This window comes from Lissotriton vulgaris, chromosome 9, assembly GCF_964263255.1.
Source record: "Lissotriton vulgaris chromosome 9, aLisVul1.2, whole genome shotgun sequence".
Lineage (NCBI taxonomy): Eukaryota > Metazoa > Chordata > Amphibia > Caudata > Salamandridae > Lissotriton > Lissotriton vulgaris.
In genome coordinates, this window is record NC_141697.1 from 1,134,768,933 (window position 1) to 1,134,783,170 (window position 14,238).

The following is a 14,238-nucleotide window of genomic DNA, read 5'->3' on the forward strand; positions in this document are numbered from 1 at the left end:
TTGGCTGCTATGGGCCTTGTGGCAGAGAAACCTAGAAGAAAAAGGTAACACAAGTTATATAAAGGCTAGTGATAAGAATCATAATGGCAGCTATTATAAAGCGCTAAATAGCACACGTCTGACAAGCCAAGGCGCTGTAAAAAAAATAAGGTGTTTGTATTTCTCAATGTAATAGCACTCAAACTAACAGGTGAAAGAAATGTTGTGACGCTAGGAATGTGCAGAATGTATTCTCTGCTCTGGAGAGGGCCCTTCCAATATTGTTGTTTTCTTAAGTTAGTCATCAATTCTTTGGCAAAGTTGCACAGAGAAGATTCAAGAGCAAAGTAAGTATTTCCGGTTTCAGACTTATGGTAGTGGCATGGATTTGGAATTTTTTGAGCAACAAAATACAAAACGTGCTGGTTCATGGTGTAAGTAGACAACTGGAAAGGGGGTAGCCCAGCTGAGCTGCACAAGGCTCCATACTGGATACCATAATGTTTAAGCCTTTTTTGTAACAGAAAAAAAATGTTTTAAATCGTGTTACTTTTAAAATAAGACGAAGAGCTGCAACCGAGTTAAAATTCTAGAAAATAAAATACATTATTTTTGGTTTCACTCTTTCACAATTTGAGGGGCTGAAGTAAACTTTATCACACCTATCACCCGTATGCCACTGTTGCTTCTAGGCACTTTACACGTGGATGTCCTCTTTAAGAAAGCACCCAAAGAGGCAATGTGTTTGCAAAACAGGATATTGGTGATCCATTACTGGATGAGGACAAAACGCAGCAAAACTTGGATGAAAAACAAATCAACATGTTTACAAGAATATAATTGAAGAATGCATGCATATGTAATGATACACTTTATTTGGAAAATAAATAGGACCACTGAGTTATCATCACAGTTATCTTGTTGAAGTTGTATCTGTGGCTCTGCAGAAAGTAAAAGAGCTTCCAGCAGTTCCTCACAACTTTGTAAAGCATCTACATTCGGTTTCTGTATAAATGAAAAAGCTAATCAGAGACAGTGCATGCTTAAACTGCAAGTGGACTTATGTGAAGATTATAAGTTTTGAAAGGCCCTTCAACTAGCCTCGTGTGCATCTGATACAAGTGGACGCTGGCGGCCCTGATCTTCTTAAGATGAGGGGAGCCCTTTGACTGAAGTGATTAAGCCAGAGAGGACTAGCATGTCAGATTAATAGCTGCTGTGTTCAGCAGAAACAACCTAACAAATTTCTTTCATCCATCCTGCACAACATGTGTTTTAATCTGGTGCTGGCAATAGAACTTAACAAGCATTACCAGAATTTTGTTCACCCCAGATCTCAGGACCACTAATAAAATATATGTTTTCAGGAATGGAATGAGGTTAGCGCAGAAAAGGAGTCTAGTGTAGTTGACAGCGGAGCCGGGTCCTCGCTGAAGAAGAGTCTACTTCTTGAGGATTTGTAACAGGACTTAAGGACTTAGCCAATCCATGGAGCAAAGGGATACAAGTGGCTCTAAATAAGTGTAAATAGACGGGGTTATTGCAATGTTAACCCCTTGCTTCAAGGACAAGAGTTCTGCAAAACATTGCAACTCAAAACATCAGCCATTCAGACTGAGCCCATTGCAGTGGACCTCCATTCTCCCAGGGGGCTTGGAGAGTGACATATAAGCCCAGGTAGACAAGTGGACCAAGAGCTGGGGTCTTCACATGAAGCAACAAAGCACAGTTTTTGACATCTCACCTTGGTTTTGCCCACAGAGGTGGTAGGACGTTGACATAACCATCAAGTCATAGAGCAGGGCCTCGTGTTCAAATAAAAAGGGAGCACAACCTCTAACCTCTGTCTAAGCATTTGTGTGTACCTTAAAGAGGTCAGAGTGGCCTGGCAACATTTGCAACTGGCTTACAGTCTGACATCTTTTCTTCAAATATTGAAAAAATTGAAAAGAGATTCAGAAAGGCCTTTCTGAAAATATGTAGGGAAATGCTTCAAATTAGGCTAGTCTTGTGAGCAGAGGGTAACCCACCACCAGACACTTCCACACTCTCTCAAGCGACCTGTGCCATAAGGAGATGCTTGCTCTAGAGCAAGATTCTTCTGCTACCTGTAAGTAGCTCTGCTATGTAGCCAAGCCTACTAAATTAAAAGATTTTACTTGGTTGAATTAATATAGTAGGCCCCGTTGGTAACATACGTGTATCACAGCGCCAGGATGCCCGTAGGGTTACAGCGCGCTTTATAAATGTGCTTACAATACAATATATGTTTAATAAAATTGAACAGTGTGTATTCTAGACGAGCATGTGTCTATTTAAAGCTGATATTTGAGTGAAACATAACAGGAGACTGGTAAAACTACTATCATTTTCTTTTTGCCAGGTGCATTGCAACTATTGCTGCTATGTATTACCCATGCAAAGGCATTATGAATTGTCAATCCTTTTTTTTTTACTTTACTGCTGGCAGCCCTGCCTGGTGAATTTCGTGACCACTGCTATTAAACGTTCATTTGGTGGCCACTAATGTAATCTTGTCTGACACATTCACGATTACAGCACTAATATTATTAGCAGCTTGGGATTATTTTCATTAAACATAAGTATCTGTTATTACAGAACATGTTGGAGACCTCATTCTAAGGTTACTGCAGATTTAAAGGAGAAGAGTGGAAAAGATGCTTATGCCCTTCTAGGAAGGTCCTTGGATTCCTTCTTATTGCTTGTAGTAGCCCACTCTTGAAAGAAAATTGTGTCATGTACTCCACTTTGGAGTGAATTCCCACAAAACAGTTGCCTATTTACAGAGCCAAATACCTTCAATTTCCTATTCTATCCATCATATTGGATTGGTCAATCACAGTAAACTTTTTCATACAACTCTCTTGATTGACCATCCCTTACTGCAAAATGTATCTAATCCAAAAAGTTTGTATCTCACAAGAGCTCAGGCAAAATAATGAGGCAATTGAACTATGAAGAGTACAGTTAGAATCAGCACTGTTGATCTAAATTATTGATTAAACGAAGGCAATATTCAACATGTGTGTTAACATTAGTGATAACCTTGTAGAAAGGGAGTGTAAAATGCTACTATAATAGGGGTTAGATAAGGTAGGATATGGTATACTTGTACCAGCAGATATCTGCAACCCCCTCACTTTGTTAAGAAACTTGTTCTGATTTAAAGGTGGGGGGCTGGCAGACTTCCCTACTTCTATGACCTCAAACACTCCGCTTGCAATAAAAATCCTAGGAAAGGAAACTAAACTCCTATTTTTAAGCTGCGGACAGTGTCACAATATCGTTAGGAAAAGACCTGCTATACAAATATCACATACATGCATATATTTGCATACACACAATCAGTTTTTGATCCAACTAAGTCCCCAGGGCTCCTATTTATTGCCTTTGTTATTCAGCATCTATATTCAGCATCAGTGCTCTCTTCCGCTAGCTATTGCTAGGTGATGTGAGGCCAAGTCCAGTATTATGCAGACCATAACTTAGTTACCTTCAATCTGATCAAAATCTCAGGAGCATACAACACTTTACCTATAAAATAGCAACCTAGATCACTGACAGTTAGCTCAGCCATAATAGAACTAAAGCTGTTCTACCAGGTTTCTACTGTTAGCATCTCAGGGGGTATTTATACTTCTGTGGATGTTAGTTCCAGCACTTTCCTGTTGAAAGACTGCATGCCACATTTAGACACCCTTTTGTTGTGAAGCAAGTTGACCTGTAAAAATATGCAGGCAACACCAGTAGATTTGGACAAGGTATATTTTAAGCAAAAGGATACATAAATGACCCCATAAATATGTCATCGTCATATGGAGCATGTGTAAAGGAGAACAAAAAAATGGTGCTATTATAACCACCATCCAACCACAACAATTGGCCAGACGAACATAAATCAGTGGTAGAGCACAGAATAACTAAAATCAAGTTCCACAACACACCAACAAACACTGACACAACAACTCACACAACCAAGGAAGCTGAAACATAGGCACAGGTATTTTTCAATATTCACATAATGTAACCCATAAGGAGTATATTTCAACCCCCCCCCCACCACTCATCCCATGAAAGGTCATCTAGTTTTTTCGCGGAAGATATGTTTCAACCCACCTGTTTTTCCCACGGAAGTACATGTTGTGTTTTAGAATTGGGAGCTAAATGGATACATAAGTAACCCCACCAGGAGCAGGTGTAGGTGGTCTTTCACCCCACACACTCATCCCTTGTAAGGGCATCTAGTATTTTCGCAGAAGATATGTTTCAACCCACCTGTTTTTCCCACGGGAATACATGTTGTGTTTTAGAATTGGGAGCTAAATGGATACATAATTGGCCTCACTAGGAGAAGGTGTAGTTAGATGCTTGGCTATTGCCAAATGCCTGAACCCCTGTCTAAGAACCCCATAACCCTGACATTTCATTACATCATTGGGTGAGCTGACCAGCATGATGCCATACGCTTCTTTTCTGATCTCAGTGCTGAAGATGTCCTTTATCGATGTTACTGCCCTGCAGGCCATCCTGTTTTTTGTCCTGCTCAGCCTTTGTTCTTTGCCTGGTGGGCCTTGACAGGGAGAACTAATAATAGTCCCATAATTCTTACCCACCCTCAGTAGGGTGGTGTGACCATCCCTAGGACCAGGCAGCCCAGTAGCTGACAGGCCATCAAGTCAAGGTTTCCCACCATGGATGAGCTGATTCCTTGTCAGCAGAAGGTCAGCAGTTCCACCTGCAAGCTGGCTGGATTGGAGCACTATCAATTTATGACAGTGCTTTTGTTCCATCAAAGTCTAAATAAACCCCTCAGTCCAAATCTTTTAAAAAGAAGCACTTTTTCAATACATTTCAGGTAGGAATTATCTTCATTATACCTCTAAATAAAGATAAGGTACTGGCAGTCCTGTTTGATCTTGATAAGCTCCTGGCGAATGAAGAAAACTCCATTGTGGCCAATTTAAATTACTACTTGAAATTATGTAGATGGATTTTCTCCTTGGCGAAAGGTAAAAAGCTACTATTGAAAGTGGGGCTAAAAAGAAAATTGCTCCGGTGATAGATGCCACCAAAAAAAAGCACCAGATTTCAAAGATAGTGAAGAATTCTCCAGCTTGATATATTAGTATATCTAACTCCAAACATATGCACGTCATGCCCACGGCAAAGGCTACTCTGGCTTTTGTGTAGTCTGTAGTCAAATTTCAAAAATTCACTATAGTTAACTACGTTCTGAATGGTTTAGCACTGTAACATCTCAAAGACATATTGAAATGGTATAAAGTAGGCTGGGGTGATATCTCAATTACACCGGCAAAGTTTGTGCAATTTCGGGATTTTTGTGTTACATTTATTAAACAAAATGATTTAAATGATGCCACATTGCGTATTTACGCCGCGTTCACAGCAAAATTATAGTGCAAAAACGACATGAATGGCCAGAAAGTGAACTACTGTTGTTCACTATACTTATGTTTTAAACACTAAGGGGGTCATTACGATGTTGTGCGGACAACATTACACCACAATTTTACCTCCCACCGTATTACTATGGTGAGGGTACCGCGGTGGACGGAAAGTCCGTCAGCCGCTTTTCCGCCGGTCGGATTGCCGGCTGGGCGGAAAAGTCACACAATATGGTGGCGGTGCCTTGCAGGCATCGCCATCCATATTATGATGTATGCGGTGCGTATGCAGTTCCATGGAGGAGACTTCGCCATGGAAAGGCATACGGTAAATGTCTTTGGGGGCCCATTGCATGCCCCCGGGGGGAGGGGGGTGGCTGAACTTGGGGGGTACCCCCTTTATTGGCATGCACTAGGTGGAGTGCACCGTGCAGTGCCTTTCACATTGTGAATGCCACTGCACAACGTGCAACCTTTACATTTCGGCAGGTGCTGCTTACAGCACCGCCCGCCGCAATGTAAAAGATGCGGGGTGCGACCGCCAGGGTGGCGGTCACATCCTAATTGGCCCCACGGGACCGCCGCACGTCTGGCGGTCGGTCCCGTTTTCCGTTACGGTGTCTGTCAGCCATCGTGATGGGGCCCCATGTTTTTTCCTGCAAATTGCATCCTCGCATCCAACATGGACACAAGAACACATTTCATGCCGAAATATAGTGCTAAATGTCATGCTTATGAATGTAAAAAGGCATAATTGTATTGAATTTTCACTTAATTGCATGAACATAATACACCCCTAGTATAAACCAACACCTATTTGAAGGCCAAGAGTGCAACTGCTTCTGGAACCCCAGATAAAAAGTTTACATCTGTTGGGAAGGTTTGGATTCTCCATAGGACAGCTGATCGTAGAAAACTTGGGAAAGTTTTACAAGGGGACCGGGGAAGTATTTGCTTCCTCCTGCTATTCAGGAAACTATTATAAACTTTACCTTTCAGCGTTCTCTCATCATGGCCTCAGCTAAATCAAACCATTAAAAGCCCCCAGGATGCTGGATATATTCATTAGACCGAAACTGTATGCTACGACGTACAGCAGTTTTTCTGCACTAAATTAAACAAGTTACGTTTAAAGCATCGTCTTGATGTTGTGAAGTTAATGGTAGACACAGGGGCCTGCTTGCACATACTGACGATTGCAAACACAGCACTTGATTAAGTTAAAATGTAAATTCCTCATTTTCCAAATGCAACTTGTGTGCAGCAAAGGCGGTCTTGCTACAGTGCAATACTGAGGCATTGCTTCAGTTGTGAGCAAAATGGTTTAAGTTGGAAATATCAATTTGTAAATTGAAAGGTTTATTGTTATTGCGGGTTGAATCTACTACTGTCTTCTGATGTGTCATAGCTGGTACTGCTGGTTTCACCTATGGATGAGGTTGATGTCAGAATTCCTTGATATACTGTATATTGTATCAGCTTGTATTGCATAAAAATGAACCTGATTTACGTGTATAACACAAAGTAACTCATTTTAAGTGCCAGCTCTAGACACATGAAGATAATAAGATCGAACTGTAAACATTTTTTTTCCTTTTTAGTGCTGAAGAGGTGGTATTAAAGCTCAATGGAAACCAGCTAACTCTTGATTACTTGGAGGAAACTGGATTCACAGAACCTATTCTAGTTCCAAAGAAGGATGGATTGGGCATCTCTGTACCAGCACCTACCTTTTATGTTAGCGATGTAGAAAACTATGTTGGTATGTATTTCATAACAACTTATATATTTTTTCTATGTTGAATAAATAAGAAAATATACTTATCAGAAGTGCTAACGTAGCATAAAACCACAAATGCCTATGTTTGATAGTTCCAAATAATATTAAAAAGAAGAATCCCTATTGTTATTGACGTTGTTATTCTTCTTATATTATTATTAAAGCAGTAATAATGGATAACAAAAGTGAAACTGACGATAAAGGTGATTGTGTGCTACACGTTTTTTTGTGTCAGTGATGGACAGTAGTTGGCAGAGATTTCAAGTTTCATACTGTGAGTTGTTACAGCTCCTCTTTGTATTCCACCACTCCAAATATTGGTTTTCATTGCATTTGTCAAGTAATTTCTCACAGAATGTGCATTGTTAGAAACTAGAGTTAGACTGATCAGTACTTTGGACCGGTGCAAAAATTGATGCAAATTGGTGCAAAGTGTTGATAAAGTATATACTTTCCAGTGGAAAACATTGTTTGGCTAGTAGCCCTGAAAGTAAAATAAATAGCACTTTGCACTACTTTGTGGTAAGCAGGGAACGCCATGGGTGGGACATATCTACGAACAGTGGTAAAAGTACTTTGTACCCAAAAATTATGCTTCCTTGAAGTAGGCGCTAACAAGAAGAATTGCTTTTATTTCTCTTACCTTTTCACACATTTCGTGTGTGCTGCACTGTACAGCACACATGCAGTGTGAGTGCTAAGTGTAGTATTATCTTCCAAACTCTGAAAAAGCAAATATTTACTTGAATTTCTTCCTAGAAGTACCTAACAAGGACTTTTGCACGACAGTATGAACAATTGGGAAATTTCCTTTGCCACTTGTGGGCTGGATGCTTATCTTTATATATATATAGTACTCTAGCTGACTGGCTCCTTGGTGAGCCTGGTTCTTAAGAAACTATTTGGTTTTTGGTTCTGTGCCTCAAATAGATTCGTATATTGATGTAAGGGTCTTGTGATTTGTCATTTCTCAATTTACAACCTTTGCATTTTGTTCACGCCGGAGGTTATGTAGTCTATGAACCGTAGTTTCTGAGGATCACACATATTTACATTATTATTTACATTATCGGCCTAGGTAAGCCCCAAACAAATTTGTTAGGATTGAGGCGTTGAATTTGGATCTAAAGTATGCACCAACCAGTATTGGTTTCATTTCCTTGGTGCAATATCATAGGTTCAAAGAACCCTTTGTTGCCTCTAAATCTGCTGGAATATGCATTGTTTCAAATTGAGATTAACTCCCATGCATGTAACTTCAGATAAGAGTAGACTCCTTGCTTAGACGAAGAACACATCCTTTCCCCGCCTCTCTGCTATGGCTTATGGTGGGCAACGTGTTTCTGTGGCTTACCTGTTTGTTGTGTTAGTTCATGCAGTACAGTTTCTCATTTTTATGGACACATTTAACTCAATTTATGTCATTTTTGCAGCCTTAATTTGTTTTAACACAGACCATCTAGCAAAGTGCCTAGAAGGACCCGATCAACAATGTTTATAAATACTACACGCACACTGATATGTTGTGTTTGCTATGCCAGGCCAAAATGTTACTATTGTGGAATATAATTTGCATACTCACCATTGCTTTCTTTTTCATGTAAATTCGGATACATCACATTTATTTTCACAATGACAAAGCACCAAAATGTGAACCCTTGGGCCATTTTGCTCCATTTTTCTTAGACCAACTTTTATACCAGTCGGCAGCTACAACATTTAACTTTTAGCCATTAGTGCATATGTGACTGTAGACCTGACCAGCACCTCTGCAAAATTCGAAAGTTGTAGTGATCTGGTTCAGCTTTAGAACAACATCTGAGAGACTCCAGTTTGACAAACGTGTGAGAAAAAAAAACACACTAATGGGTATCCTAGGAAAAAATACAAAGTAAGCAATAGTAATTGTCCAAAGTCAAGTTTGCAAATTGTTCTGGGTGTTGTGATGTAGACCTGGTAAACTAGTCAGGTTTATATCTAAGATTTAAATTTGTTACCTCAAATTATCAATTAAGGTCACCTTCTGTGGGACTTCCAGACCACTTCCCCTTTTTATGCTCCACGGCAGATTATGGTCTGTCAAAACTGCTCTTGTCATCAATATATTAAAACAAAGTATAAAGAAGAATAGAGAGAGGACTGGGCATTGGATCAGCCCTCCTCAACCAGTAGCTTTCATGTGATGTGGTTTCATGGTTTGCCATCGTATCGGTGGGTTGCCAGTTAAAGCCATCATATTTTTAGGATGATTACATTGTCCCATTTTTGTTTCAGTTACATTTTGGTGATGGTGTTAAGCAGTATTTTTGGTAAAATGCAAAGGCAACATAGTTTGTATCTTTAAACTGAGACCACGTTTGTTTTGTGTTTACTTTGCTGTCACAATAACATTCTAGTTGCTGATTTATAAGTTAATGTTTGCTGTTTGGATGCCTACGCCTGTCAAAATAAAGTTACAGAGCCATTTGCTAATTGGGCAAAAAGGCTTTCTAAAAGAGCAACTAAAATACTGATGCTTTGTATCTACTATCTAGTATTTTGCTTTATATGTCTTAAGTTCATCACTTAAAATGCAAGTTTTTTCTTCTATCTCTATTTCAAAATACTCTTCTTTAGTGTAAAATATTACTATGTCAATGTAATCTGTTCAGAAAGGCGCCTTTTTATTTATTATTATTATTCTTTGATTTGATTTAAATTTTTCTAAAGCGCAAACAAATACCTGGAAGCATCTTGTCGCTAAGTGACAGGGTAGTGATAAGCTGCAGATTCTAATGGCTAAAGAGCCAAGCATTTAATGCCTTTCAGAACAAGCCACAAATTCTATTGGCTAACGAGCCAGGTTTTTAAAGGCTTTCGGAACAAGACCAGAGATGGAGGTGTTTTCAGTCCTAAAGGGAGCAAGTTCCAGTTATGCACAGTGCAGATAACACATCTTCTGCCTCCCCAGCAGGAAAGCTTGAATGAGAGAACAGCCACATTATTGTCTGAGCTTGAATGAAGTGTCCTGTTTGGTACATACTATGAAAGGTTTTCCCTCAGGTGTGCTGAACCACGAAGATCCTCGTATGCGATGCATAGGGCCTTGACGATGAAGCACTTCCCCACAGGCAACCAGTGCATACTGTTGATAGCTTGTGAGGCAGAGGGAAACCTGGGGACCTTCAAAAACATCAGACCAGCCAAGTTTGGAAGGATCTGTAATTTATGCATCAAGCTTTTAGGAAGATTTTGATACAATTCTGTACAGTATTTCACTCTGGTTTGCACAAGGTCTATAACAACTGCTTTCAGTAGGTCAAAAAGTTGAAATTTCTCGATTTTCCTAATGATGCCAAGATGTAAAAGGAAGTGGAGATCACTTTATTGACTTGCTCTCTTCAGGTAAGTCTGTCGTCATTGTAAACATCAAGATTATTTACTTTTTTAACCGGGATCAGAATAGAGCCTAGTTTATCTGGCCACCAGGAAAGTACCAAAATGAGTTGTTGTTGCCAAATAGGATGGCTTCTGTTTTTAACAAATGTAATTCAAGACAGTTGTTGTCCATCGATTTGCCCTCAGCACTCATACAGTTACGAAAGATGATGTTTATATCAGGCCTTTGCTAGAAAGAGACACCACGATCTGGGTGTCATCAGCGTATGAAACAACTCAAAAGAATTCACTACGGATGACAAAGATGTGACATACAGGTTGAAAAGCTTAATGATGAGCCCTGTTGGGCCCTGCAAGGTGAAGAATAGGGTTCAGATGTACAATTACTTAGGGAAACAGATTAAACCAATATTCTTCTTCTTATTATTCTTATTATTATTATTAAGGAAAAGTCCCAACTAGTTTATAAGCCCTTTATCTATAACCAACATTGTGGTTCTCTAAAAAGAGTAGTAACAGTATTATGATTTATAAGGACGAAAGCTAGAAAATGCATCAATAGCAGAGACTTTTAAATATAAGACACTTTTTTTATGCCATACCATGTCTAACCTACCATACCTACCAAACTTAACTAGGCTTCCTACCATACTATACTTGCCTAACTATCGTACTTACTTACCATGCATAATCTAGTATACTTTCCTACCTACCAAACTTAATTTACCATAGTAAACTGCCATACCAGCCTACCACAGCTACCATACACACAGCATACTTAGCCTATCTACCATACCTACCTACCCACGTGCCTACATCTTCATATGGTTACCTACTTTACCAACATAACCTACCTACACTACCTACCTAATTTATCTTTCTTTACCTAATCTGTCTTACTTACCAAACATAACATACCATAGCTAGTGTACCATACCTTACAAACCTCCCTACCATAGCTATGATACCTACCCATCACCCCTTCCCTCTATGCCTAACCTACCACAAGTACTGTACCTACCTAGAGTAACTATCCTAGCATAACTTACCTAATTACCTACCATTCCTTACCTATGATGCCTACCTAACCTGCCATAGCTAGCTTACCCTACCTAACCTACCATATATACAAAAATTAAACTACTGCAACTAACCTACCATAACTAACCTATCATATATACTATAATTAAACTACTACAACTAACCTACCATGCTGAACTTACCATACATAACCTACCATACCTAAACTACCGCCACCTGTGCAGCGAGTATATCTTCTGCCTGCCCTGAGGTTGCATTTTTGTGACTAAGGGACAAGTAATTCCCCTTTCAGGGCCCAATGAACTGATGGCTACTAATAAAAGCACTATTGTCTAACTCAAGGGACCACCTGCAATGGCGTAAGTTACTGCAGACTGCAAGAAATAAGTGTTGATTGCAACTTTTGAATTGCCTGAAAATGTGAATGCTACTGCTTCTTGAAAAATAGAACCTGTTGGCTTTGCCAATGCTTGTTATTTCCTACTGACATGCCTAATTGTTGAAACTTTACAGAAAAAGAACATGCTGATGAAATGGTCTTCGGTTCTGTGCTGTATCTGGTGCTTGCCAGCCTTTTCGAAACTGTCTTTCTGCTCATCCTTCCTTTCTCTACGATCCAAAGGAGTCACACCATGATCTCTTTAAAAAGTACATTCTGGCACTTACAGTTTAGACTTACCTACTGCAAGTCATTGTGACTTTAGTCTTGCATAATACTATCAGTATTTCAATTGCTCGCGGTGGTAAACTTCTAGACGGGCACGTTTGTCTCTCATCCATTGCTTAATTTGTGTTGGTGTTTTTCGGTGCTCGGCACCGGCACTTATTTCTAAACACCGGCGTGTATTTATGAGAATCCACCACATGGTCATATTTTATATGTGAAATTTCAAACAAAGCTAATTAGTGTAGGATTTAACCGTTTAATATATCTTTAAAAAAAGATAAACCTTGGACCTAAACCTTTGATTTAAAGTGACAAATGATAAACCTTGGACTAAACCTTTGATTTAAAGTGACAAATGATAAACCTTGGACCTAAACCTTTGATTTAAAGTGACAAATGATAAACCTTGGACTAAACCTTTGATTTAAAGTGACAAATGATAAACCTCGGGCTTAAACCTGTGGTTTAAAGTGACATGTAGGTTGTGCCAGATGCAGTGGACCCGCGTGAAATACCCTGGCACTTTTTAGACATTAAGCACTTTTCTCATCTAATGTTTGGAGTGCAATAGACTCAGACCAGTTTTTGAAAAGTGGTGTTGAATAGCAGTTCAGATGGCACACAGAACTGGTGTCTTCTGCCATGGGCATTCCCTTTACTGAACTTGTTAGTGAAATATTTAGCTTGTGACTCCGCATGCTAAGGTATAAACATACCACTCGGAAACGTCCATACCTCTCTTTTTGAGAGTGTGAAACTGAACACCTTTAAGTATCCCTAATTTAAGTTAAATAATACGGATTTATGTTAAAGAGCCTTAGACTATGTGCAATCTTGCAATTTGGTAGCATCCTTTAAATTAATTGCCCATAGACGCAAGCTCTGCAGCAGCATTTAATGACAAAATGTGTCCATTTGCACAGCGTGCTCAATACCGATTGAGTTATACAGGATTCTTCTCCTTAAATCACTAATTTATTCATGGCAGTCTGTTCATCAGTACTGATGTTGACTATAAAATTAAGTGCGTATTGAATTATTTAATTGTGCCCTTTAGTTCTGATTGACTATTTATAATGATATCTAAACGATTCGACTATAAAAGCAAATGCGGGAGCTGCGCAGAAGTTGCACTTATGAGGAAGATGGGAAGCTTACATTATGCTTATTTTCACTAAACTATGTCCCAGGAAGGAAATATTTGAATTGAAATAAGCGCTTTACTAGACTTTGTTCTGCTCTCTGACCAGTGTAAAATGTTTTGCAAATTATTCAGTCGCTTCAATAAACACAGCCAAATGAAATCAAGTCATGAGATGTGACCTGTCGGCTAGAGCAGACGCCTTTGGAACCTGCAGGAACATATCTGCCAATGTGCAAGAGGTGCAGTGGCACCGGGGCCCAATGTCCAGGTGGTGGCAACTTAACTAAAATAATTGCTATAATTTACTATCCAAACAGTGGTCAGGGGAGCCATTTTGCATGATTGCACTAGGGCCTATAGCACCCTTGTAACTTAATTATATGGAGTCAGATTTGAATCCTGGCCTCGCTTCCAGATATTCTAGGCAAATCACTTCATCTCCCTCTGCCTAAAAATGTATAATGTAGTGTGTATAAGATGTATTTGTGCAATCCACTTTTGATGAACATAAATTTTAGGTCTTTTCCCACACCCACACATCATGTATAGCGCTGAGTTGCTTCATACTTTGGTTGGCGCTATATAAATACCAATACATACCCTTCTTTCCACCTCTTTTGACAGGTCCAGAACGTGTTGTTGATGTCACCGACGTCACCAAACAGAAAGAATGCAAGATGAAGTTAAAAGAATTTGTTGATTACTACTACAGCACAAATAGGAAGCGCGTTCTCAATGTGATCAACTTAGAATTTTCTGACACGAGGTAAGTCGTGGGCGTTTTTTCAAAGTCTGTTTTCACGATGAGGTCATTTGAGGTTTT

At 39.5% G+C, this 14,238-nt stretch overlaps 1 protein-coding gene across 2 annotated transcripts in view; it reads left to right on the forward strand.

Annotated features, from left to right (window-relative positions):
- Positions 1-14,238, forward strand: part of PHF2 (PHD finger protein 2) — a 444,998-nt gene that overhangs the window by 299,080 nt on the left and 131,680 nt on the right. For both annotated transcript variants that reach the window (XM_086939167.1, XM_086939168.1), the window contains exons 4-5: positions 7,007-7,167; positions 14,040-14,181. In XM_086939167.1, coding sequence (XP_086795293.1) covers positions 7,007-7,167; positions 14,040-14,181 — 303 coding nt within the window. The remainder of the gene's footprint in view (positions 1-7,006; positions 7,168-14,039; positions 14,182-14,238) is intronic.